The 14,250-nt window shown below is 41.9% G+C and overlaps 1 protein-coding gene across 1 annotated transcript in view; it reads right to left on the reverse strand.

Moving 5' to 3' along the window:
- Positions 1 to 10,490, reverse strand: part of KISS1R (KISS1 receptor) — a 29,251-nt gene extending 18,761 nt beyond the window's left edge. Inside the window, exon 1 of the mRNA XM_075610191.1 lies at positions 9,855 to 10,490. Within this exon, the coding sequence (XP_075466306.1) occupies positions 9,855 to 10,122 (268 nt within the window). The 5' untranslated portion in view covers positions 10,123 to 10,490. The remainder of the gene's footprint in view (positions 1 to 9,854) is intronic.
- Between the last annotated feature and the right edge of the window lie 3,760 nt (positions 10,491 to 14,250).

A 14,250-nucleotide genomic window follows, 5' to 3' on the forward strand; every position in this document is an offset into this window, starting at 1 on the left:
AAAGAATGGCTGCTCGTTGGGGGCGGGCTCATATAGAGCCTGGCCGCGCGTCCACAAAGCCTGGGAGCGCGCACCAATCAGCTGTCAGGTAGGGGGAGTTTTTTTTTTTTCAGTCAGCGCGAGCAGGGAAATTTCAGCGCGAGCAGGTAAAATTTAAAAAAACAAACATGTGTGCTGCTTGGGCCAATATTTACTCGCCCGGGGGTTAAATGTACACGCCCCGGGCGTGTAAATGTATAGGATTGTCGAACACTGTATATAAATATTTATTATTTTTTTAACCTACTGTACATAATGAAACATTGGTCAAACATTGACCAAATACATTTTTGGTTGATACACAGCAACATCATTCTGCACTAACAATACCAAGAAGCGCCAGAGCAACACAAAATGTGCGGCACGTCATGTGGATGATGTCACAGCAACATCCGCTGTGGTCTGAGGTAGTTTGTCCATCATGTTTGACGTGGATCAAAGACTTTACCAAAGCGATTTTTTGTACTTGCAGACTATACCCATTAGTCATTAATATGGTTTAGCTAAGGCTTGAAATGGGCGCTCTGCCAATTAATGTAGCGCTTCTCTCTAAGAAATTACCAGATAGTTCAAAGGGTCTTTGGGTACTGTTTATACGTTTATTACAGCATGTCCTCTGCAACATTTGTAGCTATACCTTCCATATACTACATACTTGGTAGGGCTCTCTATTCCTGGAGCTCTATTGCAGCGCTTCATTAACTCTAATCTTCACCCAAGTGAATACAAGAGATTATATTGTATTACTTGTTATAATCCTCTCTAATTTCACTGACTCTGGCATGATTTTACACAGAGACAGTAGGTTTCTTGCTACAGGTTACCATCTAGCTACGCCAGTTAACAGTTTAAGGTATATATATCAAGGGTTATTACCATCAATTTAACCATCTAGAGCTACGGGCTCTGATATGACTAGATACACTATTCTCTACTAGAGCCCTGTTATCTGCAATAGAATCATGTGGCTATATTAATTGATTAGATTAGGTTTCCTCAGTGAACATCATTCGCTTATAGCTCTCTGGCTCAGATTTCTTCTTTCTTCTGATTAATTTGAATTCATGTTGTATATATTGTTAGTTGTTTATTTACATTTTCTACTTCACTGTATTGTTTTCTAAAATGACCTACTCACGAAAGATATTTATTTTAACTCATTCATTATTCAGAACATGAGTGCAACAGTGAAGAGCCTTTTCTTTGGGGGTTTTTTTTTTTGTCCTTGTACTAGAAATAAACATAAAATATATGGCGGAAAGTTCTACTTAACATGGGAACTGTTAAAATACCTCCTCCCACAGACAGGCCACAGTTGCTCACAGCAAGTGCAGAGTGAGAAGATTTTGACAGCCTGTGAAAGCAAATACTCAATTAGCACAAACCTCCTGTCTGCAAACCTGGGGTCAAAATATAGCACCTGATTTTATTAAAAATAAAAAAAGAAGCCTATTTAATGTTATTGTTTTTCCAAACGGAACGTCACCATTTGGTTTAAAGCAGCAGTTCAAGCTGCCGTTTAAAAAAAAAATAAAAAAAATGTTTCCCCTTTAATATGTGCATCAATACAATCCGCACAATGATAAGTAATTAGCTAAGTTGCCAATCGATCGGCGAAGATTCGGCTTGGGGGTTTACTAAATGGCTGTCAGTACAGCAGAAGAGAACCAAAGATGCAAAGTTCTGTGGGGAAAATCATGTGACCAGGCAGTCACTATATATATAATTGGTGCACTGCTAGAGATAGGGCTGGGCTCACAAAAGGGGTGTGCCACAGCCTGTTTCAGAAGAGGAAGGGGATGTGACTTTGTAAATGGTTGCTATAGAGACAAAAATGCTTGTTATATTATAATACATAAAAAATGTCATTCAGAGTTTTTTTTAAATGCACAAGTATTTTCTCATAGTATAAAACTGATTTACATATATATATATATATATATATATATATATATATATATATATATATAAAAAGAAAGAACAATAGCGCATCAAAATTAAATATAAACTCAATACAGTGATAAACACAATACAGTGATAAACACAATACAGTGATAAAACACAATACTGGAGGAGGTGCTACCAAATGACTACCTGTCCCTATCCTAGATGCTGCCAATTAGGTCCACGGCCCCACGGTTGTTCTTTGGGATCCCCTTCCTTGACAGTGCTCTGTTTTTTGATTTATTTTATTGTGGATTTCCTATTATAACACAATATGTCCCCTTCCCCTTTTTGCGCCTAGGTCATCTTCACCAATATATATATATATATATATATATATATATATAACATGTGGGATATTGTTTGGTGTGCAGCTTTAAAAATCACAGGAGGACCTTTAGGGAATCAGCCCATAAACATTTAAGAAACTTGCTGGATGCCTGCTGTAAGGGTCAGCTCTCACCATGTGTATGTACATCATCCCTCTGTGTTTCTTCTTGGGTCATATTTAGGTGAAAGGCACTGAAATGTGGCATAGGGTAGTAGCACTGAGCTTCACTTTCGGATAACACTGGATGGAGACGTTTTGTAGACGCTGGGGGTCTTGTACAAACACTCAAATGTATTGTAAAAAGCTCAACTTTTGCTGGTGTTTTCCCAGTCTCATGTACTACATTTCTGCCTGGCAGTTTTTAAACCAGATCAGCAGCTTCTTAAATGTATGCAAAATATGTAGTGGTCCTATCCTGATGCTGCAATTAGGAGCAATTTCTAGTAAATATAGACCAGCTGCGTTCATTTAGAACCCCTTCAGTGTTCATCTGCGTCACCTCAAAGGCAGACATCGGATGGGGTTCCCCAAGAGCTGCTCCCCTCTGCACATAACCAGTGTGCTAGGGTTAATCTCCTCGTTTTATTACTGCTGTGTTTCCTCAGCCCCACCCTCTGGAATGCTAATGTCCTGGAGGACAAAGGACACTGAAATCACAGCTGCATTCATTCAGAACCCCTTCAGTCTACATCTGCATCGCCCCAAAGGCGGACGCCTGATGGGGTTCCCCAAGAGCAGCTCTCCTCTGCCCATAACCAGCATACCAAGGGTTAATCTCTGCATTTGCTTATTGCTGTGTTTCGTCAGCCCCACCTTCTGGAATACTAATGCCCTGGAGGACAAAAGAACTCTGAAATCCCAGCTGCATTAAATCTGAACCCCTTCAGTCTACATCTGCATTGCCCCAAAGGCGCACTGCCTTTGGCGCAGCCGAAGGGCAGCCAAAGTGTGTGAGCCGTTTGCTGCAGTTCGCTGATGTTTATTGGTGTTAAAAGTGCTGTATTTCAATCTGAAACTCTCCAGCCCTTTTATCCCCTGCACCCAATTTTCCAACTCTAACTGTCAATGAAATGTCTGTGAATTGACTGTATAACCTCTCTTCATTTAATGTAACCATGTTTTGTTATAACTCTGTGCCCAGGACATACTTGAAAACGAGAGGTAACTCTCAATGCATTACTTCCTGGTAAAACATTTGATAAATAAGTAGCTTGTTAAGATGGGAGTAGAGAAGCTTTTTACTGCTCTGTATTGTGTACAGAGCCACCCAACTTGCAATCAAGATGGGAAAGCAAGTCTTCCTGAAACTGGGGCAAACTTGACATGCAATTAATGAGAAAAAGAAATGTGGATGCTATATTTTGACAACAGAAAGAGCGCACTTATTAAAATCCGATTTTCTTCAAACAAAAAGTTGGAAGATTCTTTATTAGGTAAAAAATATATAAAGTAGCAGTGCTTAGTACGATTTTTGACATCCCATTATGAACAGTCTGTGACCCTTAGTGCAGATCCGATCGGATCTGGGCTGGTGATCCAATAAGCCAGCGACAGAACTGCTTCTACAAAGCAGTCACTACAGGGTGACCTTCATGGCATGTCCCATGGACTTCTCATTATCTGGGGACAACTCAGACCTAAGAGATGGCCTTGGTCTGCGGAATAACAGAGACCAGTGTTGTTCTTTAAAAAAACAAAAAAACATTTTAATGAGTCATCCTAACAGGCTTTTCTTACTCACCATTCCATTGATATGTATATCTGAATAAAGGTGTCAGGGCTATTCACAATGTAACAGTGGATGATTTACCAGTATAGATGATACTTGTTGTAACCTCTTTAGATGCCTTTAGAACCTTTTTTGTGGCAAAGACCTGCTTCACTCTGTGACTGCAGTAATGTTTATATAAGCCATTGAGACCCTACCTGAAGTGGCTATTGCATTCTCTGCTTCTACATGTATAGTAGTTGCCCAGGCAACTAAGTGCAATTTTGTTCAAACTAAAAATCACTTGTAAGGTAATCTATATAAATATGTTAAAATAGATGCGAATAATGATTATTCTTCAACATTTGTAAGTATTAAAATATTTGAAATTAGATTAGGATACTCCTGTTGCGCTTTTGCTTTGGGAAACTGATTGAAGACTCCGGCTGCCAATAAATATCACACGTTCTCCAAGAGTTTCCCCAAGTTTCATTATGAACATCTCTGGAAATGATTACCAATAGGACGTTCCTATTATCATGCCCTGCCAATAATGCCCACCTGTCTAATACTTTGGGGGTTACTGCTCACCAAAGTCCCACCTGCAATCACTATTAAAAAAAAGTAACAGATTTATCAAGAAAAGCAATGTTATTTTTTTTCTCTGATAAACCCAGTGCTGTTTTAATGTGCCCTGGTTCTGCAGTGATGAATACTTCCCTTAGTCCTCTTCAATCGGCTGTAGATGAGGTAGAAATACTGGTGGTGGTACTGTATCTGCATTTTTACACACAATGTAAGGGTTATTTATGGAGTTTGGGGCTGAATATACTGTATAGTGTAACATTGATGCACAAAATGTAATATTACAATTCTCTGCTGCTGCATCATTCACCTACATGTGATCAATATCCTCTGATATAACCTCTTATTCTTACCAGCAAAGGATTGCATTGTGGGAAAGTTCATGAAGCGTAAAAGTATTAACATACAACATGAAGTTAATAGTAAAGCTGAGCCACATGACACTTCCACTGTAGTAAGAAACAGTAGGAAATTGAGCGACACACAGGGGTGAGTGGGAGCTGAAATGATGCATGCAGTGCAATATGGGAATGAAGTGTTATTGGGAAAATCTCAGAAGCCAAGAGACAAATATTTATCAGTAATGAGTCCAGAACAGTATTGAATCCCATCACTGCATGAACTAAGTTTACTAGAGGCGGACAAAGCTCAGTTCAATCAGGGCTCATAAGGTGACTTAACCTAGAACAGCAACAGGCATTACGTTTCCTGAAGTTAACGTGTAACCTCAAAGCGAATTGAATGCAAAGACAATGGCCATCCTTCATCTCATTGGCATTAGCGAAACATCATGTTATTATAGCACATCTTTAAGTTAAGTACGTCTTAGCATTACTCTGAGCCAGACCCTGAAATAGGTTTTTTTTAGCTCAAGTTGAGAAAGAGAGGAGAGGGAAATAATGCAATGTTAGTTAAATGATACCTAACTGTGGTGTTCCACCCATCCCAATCCTGTAAAAGCCCTATTTTATTGTCGGGATGTAGCTCCACGTTTTAGGTAGGACCTTAACAGATCTCAGTAGATGTGCAATGTCATAACGCCTTAAGAAAAAAGAGAAAAGTGCAAAGCCTGCCAGTAGTATTTTTGCCTGGCTATCCCAAAGGCGTAAATCCTTGATGAATTGACTGACATCATGAAACGCGTTGGGATAGCAAAGTCAGACGTTTTTTCCCATCTGAGCCACCATCACTTCAAAAAGCTTATGTGACGCTGCATATGTTAAGAGCTCAGGGACGCTGGGTATAAGGAGTTGGGAACCGGTGTGAAGTTCGATGGAAGTGTGGGGTTGCTATGGGGATTCAGACATCACGCAGGAGTATTTAAGGAAGCGGGACTGTTCTAGAAGGTTAGGTTCCAGGAGAACCTGAGGAGAGGAGCCTGGGGGAGAGTAGTTACCCATGTTCTTAAGGAAATAATAGAGTCTAGACCCCCCTACTTTATTATGTTATACTCACATAAGCTTATGCTTTATTTAACCCCTTCAGGGCTTTCACACATTTTTCCACCAGTCCATGGGACAATTAATACATATATTCAGTTTAGGTACCTGCATACGGGTATGCCTTGTCGTGGCATGCAGGCTTATAAATGCTTTGGCCAAAGGGTTTAACAAAATGACCCTTTTTCATGAGATTATTATTTTATTTTAGCCTAATTGGTAGGAGCGCAGGAATCGTTCTTTTTGTTTTCCTATATGTAAGGCCTATCTTTTTACCAGCAGCAAACTTCTATAGGGAGGAGCGTGGTATTATGTACAGTTTCTCATAGATAGGCATAGTAACCTTGTTAGTTAGGATCCCTAGAGAAGACCGATTTTATATGAAACTGCATGCGACAGAGGGCCTCAGTAATCAGGAGTCACAGATGCTGGTGGATCAGCTCTAACCACAGATCCCCATTGACATTTCTCTCAGGTTGAAGTGGAAGTGGCATTTACCATAAAGGCCAATGTATTGGGTTACCTACAGTATACTTGACCTGTTAGGATCCCCAAGTAGCCTAGTATTACTGAGAAAATGAGGAGAGACTTCCCAGACCAATAAGGAGGAGGGGGGGGGGGGGGGTCTAAGCACAGTAAAGAAACAAGATATGTACCTCCATTCAAGTGTTAAGAGTGGGCACTGATGGAAGAACCATATTCATGTACTGTATGTCTGATGTAAAATGCACCCCATTTGGCTACACAAGAGTCTGAAATGACCCCTGCAGAGGCATTCCCATAGCAACGCGGATTTGCTGCAGGATTGTGCCCAAAAGTTGGTATGACACGCATGGTGTCTCTGAAAAAAAGTGTAAAAGGTGCGCTCAAAATGAAATTGTGATATTGATGTGTATAATGGGTTAAGAAATTAACCTAAATCCTGGGTGCAAATAAGCTCTAAATATGAAGAGTACAGCTAGGGAAAATGTTGGCTCAAAACACCAAGGGAAAATTGATAAGAAAAATACCAGCGCAAGCTTCATATATTTGAATCTTTAGTTGTTGAATAAAAAACACATAATAAAACAGCACATAAGCAAGTGCTACATAGGGAGTTAACAGTGATACATTGTTACCGGACTTCCATAGGTGTCATAAGATGGATGCTGGTTTCTGAACAAAACAACTGCCAAGTGTTAGCGGAAGATTGAATGTCCACACATAGATAGATGGTACAGCCGGTGGGGAAGACACCCGCTCCTGGTTGGGTAGTGTAGACAGTCCCTCTAGAGATGGAAGGGGGGGGGCGGGGGGTGAAATCGGCTTCACATAAACTGTATTCTCAATCCCTCTGATGGACAGGCACTTACAGTGTGGCAGATGGATATCAACTCTGGTAGGGAATGCACCCCCTCCTGGTCCTCGGCACTGAGCGCCACACGTCTCTGTCGGCTGAATGGTATGTGAGTGGGTGTAGATGAAAAGGAAATCCCCTGCACTGCTACCACAGTTGTGATGGATTGGCTCAAGTCGGCGGTGCTGCTTGAAAGGCTTGCAACCAATAAACAGTTGATAACTGGTACAGTTAATAAGCAATTTTGAGAGCAAAAAGGAGTTGCTAGAAAATGGTCAATAAGACCAGTAACAGATAAAGAAATAGCACACAATCTATTCCTAAAGTGGTAGTGTTTGCGAAGCCCCAACCCTGGGTTGCTATGGGGATCCAGACATCCCACATGGGTATTTGAGGAGGGACTGTTCTAGAAGTTTAGGTTCCAGGAGGACATGAGGAGAGTAGCCTCGGGGAGAGTAGACACCCATGTTCTTAAGGTAATAGTATAGACCAGGCCCCCCTACTTTGTTATGTTATAGACAGGGATAGCAACCTTGTTAGTCAGGATCCCTAGAGAAGACTAAGGAAGTCAAAGACAGTCATGTGAAACGGCATGCAACAGAGGCCCTGAATAATGAGGATCCTCAGATGTCGGCAGATCGGCTCAAACCACGGATCTTCATTGACATTCCTCCCAGGCTGAAGTGGAAGTGGCAGTTACCATAAAGGCCAAGGTATTGGGTTACATATACAGGACCCAAGGGGCCTAGTATTACAGATAAAAGGAGGAGAGATGTCCTAGACCAATAACAGGGGGGGGGGGGGGATTCTGGCCTTAGCACAGTAAAGAAACAAGATATGTACCTCTATACAAGTGTTAGGAGTGAGCACTGATGGAAGAAGCATATTCATGTATGTCTAATATAAAATACAGTGCAAAGTTGTCAATATATGGATGAGCGGTCCCTGTGTTTGGGGACAACAATAAATGACAGTTGTGCTATAAAGGTTTCTGGTTCCCATTATTATACAATCTTGCCACCTCATCGACCAGCCGCCTGAATTCCAGCACCCTGAGTCATGGTAAAACATGCAAAGCCATATATACATCACACTGATGTAACCTCCCTAGGAAACTGGGCAGGGAGGGTTACATATACAAATAACACTTGGAGAATAAAGCACCCTGTATAGGAGAATGACAGATGCAAGGTTTCATTATCTGCCATCTGGATTAAGTGGATTTTTCTAAAAGACAGATTTGAATCAAAACACACACACACACACACACACACACACACACACACACACACACACACACACACACACACACACACACACACACACACACACACACACACACACACACACACACACACACACACACACACACACACACACACACACACACACACACACACACACACACATTTTCATTGTATTTGTAAATAATCTTATGTACCATGCTGCTTCCACCCACTATATTATAATTGTGAAGCACTTTGAGTCCCATTGGGAGAAAAGCTCTATATGAAATAAAGTTATTATTATATATTTTTTCACCGAGTATATAAAAAATTTTTCACTGATATTTTTGATGGAGTATTTACACAAATATTCTTTAGTGATTGAGTTATTTTGATGTCTTCTTTTCTGTTATAATGCCTCAGCTGCATATCATTTACATATCATTATCACTAACAGCCGGTATAGTTAATGCTATGCCTTTTACAGGAGAAAACAGGGGTTAACGTTATGTTATTGCCCTGGGAAGATGCACCATTAGTCAAAACGTGACATTGAGTTGGTTAATGGCACATTAAGTGTCCTAATGGAGCTTTGGGGATTTGGATGCGCAAAGGGGATAGAAGCAAACACAGTGACTTCAAAATGAAGAGCAACTTTAAAAGAGGGCAACAGATTCCTGTGCACTGCAGCAATTCCCAGCTAGCATCCTTTGCTGCCTTTTGTAGACACTGAATATATGGGTTAGTTTATACACCATGGACAAAAAGGAATGCACCTTCTAGTAAGGGACCACTGACGTGAAGAAGCGTGTCCTTTCTATCTTACAGCATATTTATAACATTTTTAGAATTACTTCCATCAGACACTGCACTGTTAGTGGACTCTGGGCACTGTTGTCTGTGAAGTGGGGTGACAATGGGTAAAATAATATATATATATATTTTAAAATAGTTTTCATTGCCGGGCACAGAAAAGATCCCGGGTTCTTCTTTTTTCTTTTAAATTGTGTAAGGTGAATATTTTGCAAGAGTATATTTTCGGCTGGGGGTCAAGAAACAACAGCACGTATGAATGACATCCTTAAGCTGGCAGTGCTAAGTATGGTGAATACTAATAAAGTGTCTGTAACACAGCAGAGAAATGTACTGAGTACGGTAATACTCCTAATCCCTTCAGTGCTAGATGGGTATGATCTGCTAACCAGGCACTACATACCCTGCACCTCCCATCCTCTTCCCCTCTTACCTATGTAGAAGTTGGTGACTGTCCTCATCTGCTTGTGTTTGGAGATGACATATATAACCAGTGAGTTTCCTGCCAGTCCCACCACCATGAGCATGGCAAAGAACAGAGGGACCAGCCACGCATCTACCAGCATGGGTGGTCTCGGGGGGTCACTGTGATTTTCCTCCGAGCTGTTGCTGCACTCAAAAAGCATCCCTCCCAGGCAGGAGTCATTGAACAAGAGGAAGGAGTCATTTTCCAGCTCAGGTCTAGATGACGAATCCAGCATGATCCCGGACGGCTGCTGCAGGTCCAGGGGGTCTCCTTCTGCCGCAGGACTGTCCCGGGCTGGCACGGGATACCTGCTATGCTGCTATGATCTTTCTGTGGTTCTCTCTGTATGACCCAGGGATCTGTCTCACTAAAACATTTCTAGCAAGCACTTTACTTGGAAATACATAAATCAGCAAGCGGGTGATAAATGAAACTCCCCTGATCACCAGATGCCGAGACCGACTGATAAATAAATTCCCCTGATTACCAGAAGCAATGTCCGGGTGATAAATAAATACCCAGATCCGGGTGTGATCTGAGCTCATCTAATGTTCATACAATGATAACCCGAGGAGCTGAGCTGAGAGCTGTCCCTTCAGCACCACAGTGTATGAGAACAGCCGCCCAGACCCCTTGCACGGGGAGATCACACCCTCCCATTACATTCACTCACACAGGTTCCATGCACGCACCATTAAGTTGTAGTGATGTCACAGCTCTTTGTACACCCTCTCAGCCAGGCTTTATTGGGTCCAGTCCTTCTCCTCTTTCGACTCAGTGAGCTGGGTATACGTTATATATGCCTGTGCAGTGGGAGCTGTACAAGTTCTTTCACGAAGTGAGCTGGGCACGATCAGTCTGTCCTCCTCAGTACTGTAACTTTGTGGTGACATTAACAACATGCCACAATGCTTCTTCTCATGGCTCTCCATTGATCCCTCGCAGTATTGCAGTTATTCCCTCTGGCTACAAATAAATGCACCGACAGCTATACCATGGTACGCACCACATCATGCTCAGACCTCCAGCACACACTCTGCACTCATCAAGTCTACCAAGGCTTGGACTTTCACCTAGTTCTCTCTTAAATCTGCCCTGCTAGAGCTTCAAAATCAGGACGGGAAAGTGATATTGGAACTTAAATTATATTCTGTGTGCTGGATATACAATATATGATGATGTTTTTAGAGCCAGCAGTATTGTGACACCTGATACACATTACTCTACCAGCTCCTCCCCAAAAATGACAGATTTGAAACCCTATGGCTTCTCCAACACCACCTCCCACAACCACTGCTAGCGAAATCTCTATTATTGTGCGGGTAAATGCCGGCAGAACGGTTGGGCACCACACACCACGATTCCCATGGCACACGTGGCAATGCCTGCTTTGAGAGCTGTGGGTATTGTAAGAGCTGTTTCCGTCAAAGAAAATGAGACCCAGGATTGCTATACACTGCAGCATTGCTGGGAGATTGCCCTGCTTTTCATAGCCAGAGCTGCTTTAAACCCTTCATTGTCATACAGTAAAATGCAATGAGAATGTATGAGCTGCACTGCACAGGCTTCCTTTATTCTGCACCCTCACCGCATGCAGAACCTTGTTAGCTGTATTTAGAATTGCTAGAAAATGTGGTCTGTTACAGAAGAGTAGTCAGCCTATTGTCAGTTACAGTAAGCCTGACATTTACAGAACATGCTTTACCTCTTGTGTAGGTTGTGTTGGTTTCCTATTCTGTGGCTTAGTTCTGCCTCTGTAACTGTGGAAATAATGATGCAGAGAGAATGTACAACAAACTCCCAGTCAGAATCCTATTCATTTCCTAAGGACAGAAAATAGGCTTCCAGGTTATGTAACACACAAATACCCAGTAAACTCATTTGAGCCCCAAAAGTTACCATAATATATATATGTAAATGTAAAAAAGGAGTGCTACTGGGCATGGCAATATATACTACAAATAAACACAAACTGAGCCCAGTGCTACATCCAATGGCAAAAATACCAGTGAAATTCCTATATATCTCATGAATAAAAGGGTCATTTAGTTTAACACTTTGGCCAAAGCATTGTAAGCCTATGAGCCCCTCCAAGGCATGACCATAATTCACAGGTCCTAACACTGATTCAAATTCTTAATAACCTTATTAACAATTGCTAGAAAATGTGGGCTGTTACAGAAGAGTAGTCAGCCTAGTGTCAAGTTACAGTAAGCCTGACATTTACAGAACATGCTTTACCTACTTTTACATGTAGGTTGTGCTGGTTTCCTATTCTGTGGCTTAGTTCTGCCTAAGTAACTGTGGAAATAATGATGCAGAGACAATGTACAACAAACTCACAGTGAGAATCCTATTCATTTCCCAAGGACAGAAAATAGGTTTCCAGGTTATGTACCCGATTCCCCCAAATAGGCTGCTCACAGCAGAAAGAATTCTCCAGAACAAAGCAAGCTGGGCAGTTTAAAGGAGCTTACCACTTAGTAGACATAAAATGAATCACTTCAGTGCTAGAGGTCTGCAACACAATGTATTGCAATGCATTGTAGGCCCATCTGGAACAGAGAGTGTGTTTACTAAGGAAATTAGCGTCATTAAAGTGCAAATGATACTGCTTTGTGTTCTGTGAAAGATGAATACACAAAGAAGGCACTGTAAATCTGTCTCTTATCAGACACTTAAAGCTTTCCAACCTCAACTGCAGAATATAACAACTGTTCACCCTGAGGCAGGGGGAAGATGCCTAATTTAGATAGCAGGAGAGAAAAGGAGAGAGTGAGATACTGAGAGCAAAACAGAGACAGGGACAACAGAGTGAGAGAGAAAATAAATACGAAGTCAAAGAACAATGAAGAAAGAAAAGAGATGGACCATATGTACTAAGCAATGCTATTCCATAAGATGCTTCTGGAGTCTGAAGATACTTTACAGACAACTCACTTAAGCTGGTGAAAAGACAATGTGTTGGCAGCGGCAGCACTGCACCTACGCAGCTGGGTCAGAAACGCATAGGGCTGTTTCTACTAAGGCTGCTGAATTGGAAAAGTTGGTTTAACAGTGGAGGACACGGATTCTGTCCGCATCAACCGGCAAGGGAGTGTACGTCAGCCCCAGAACCAACTCCCTCTAGACGGCGCGAGCACGTGAACGCGGTGACGTCACAAAGACACGTAATGCAGAAGCGGAGCCGCACCAATCGGAGAGGGAAGGAGCTAAAGACTGAAGGAAACCTGCTGGCAGGAGACGGGGACATTACGGCGGTTCCGGTGGTTACTTCATCAAGGATCATCACACATATTGATGTGCTCTCTATCTACTTACGTCTGTAAGTGTTTTTAACCGTTACTTTCACGCATTAAATCTGTGATACTGCACTATGGGTTTTGCGCTTTCTTCTTCTTCTTTTTTTCTATAGCTTTTAATCTTGTACCCGAGGGTTGGATCCAGTGAAAGAAGCAGCATCACCCATACAAGTTTTGGATTGGACTCTATATATATATATACTCATATGGACTTATATTTGTGTGTATTATTTTATATATACTTATCGATTATATTGTATTTTATTGTTCTTTATTGTGAGAGCAATAATATCTCAAAATTCTGTCCACTGAGGCTAGAGTGCTAGCTGAATCTAGTTATATCTCAATATATGTAAGCAGTTGCAATATCCTCATTTTAACATCTTTCGTTTACTCAGCAATTATTGTATTTTTATAAGGTAATTGTGATCCCAAGGTTGTCTGGTCAACTCCAATCGTGACAGGCTTATTTCTGGTGGCAGAGGTGGGATCACCAGGCTCAGGGCTATAATACTTGTGGGTGTTTCAGCACTTAAAAGGTCTCAGATAAGAGTGCTCAGAATTCAGGGTTACCGTGGCACAGTGCTTGGCATGGCCAATACTCTTTCCCCCTCAATTAGTTTAGCTGATGAAGTAGTGACAGAAGATGGCTAGCTGATACAGAGGGTGGCCCAAGGAAGAGCTAGTAACTCAGTGTACCATGAAGTTGGTGTACCCATGGAGGGTTTATCCAAGGTGGACATCCTCTGTGATCTACTGCAGCATGAGACCGAGGAGACAGAAGAGCCCATAGAGCAATCAAGCCCCCTTGTGTCCAGCATCACCCCATTGGCCCGTGACCAGATTTCCCAGCTTAGAGAATGAGCCCAGTGACTGAGATGCACCTCAAAGGCCTTTGTCCTCACTCTTGGCAGATGTTGGTCTATCTGTTGCCCAATGCCTCCACTGAGGAACTGATGGCTATCATCTGGTATGTGGGTTAGAACATGGCTACCAACCAGGGATGGGCTACCCCATCACCACTCCTCATTGGGAAGTAGGGATTCTGTGATTAGCCATGT

Source organism: Ascaphus truei, chromosome 8 (assembly GCF_040206685.1).
Source record: "Ascaphus truei isolate aAscTru1 chromosome 8, aAscTru1.hap1, whole genome shotgun sequence".
In the NCBI taxonomy this organism is placed as follows: Eukaryota; Metazoa; Chordata; class Amphibia; order Anura; family Ascaphidae; genus Ascaphus; species Ascaphus truei.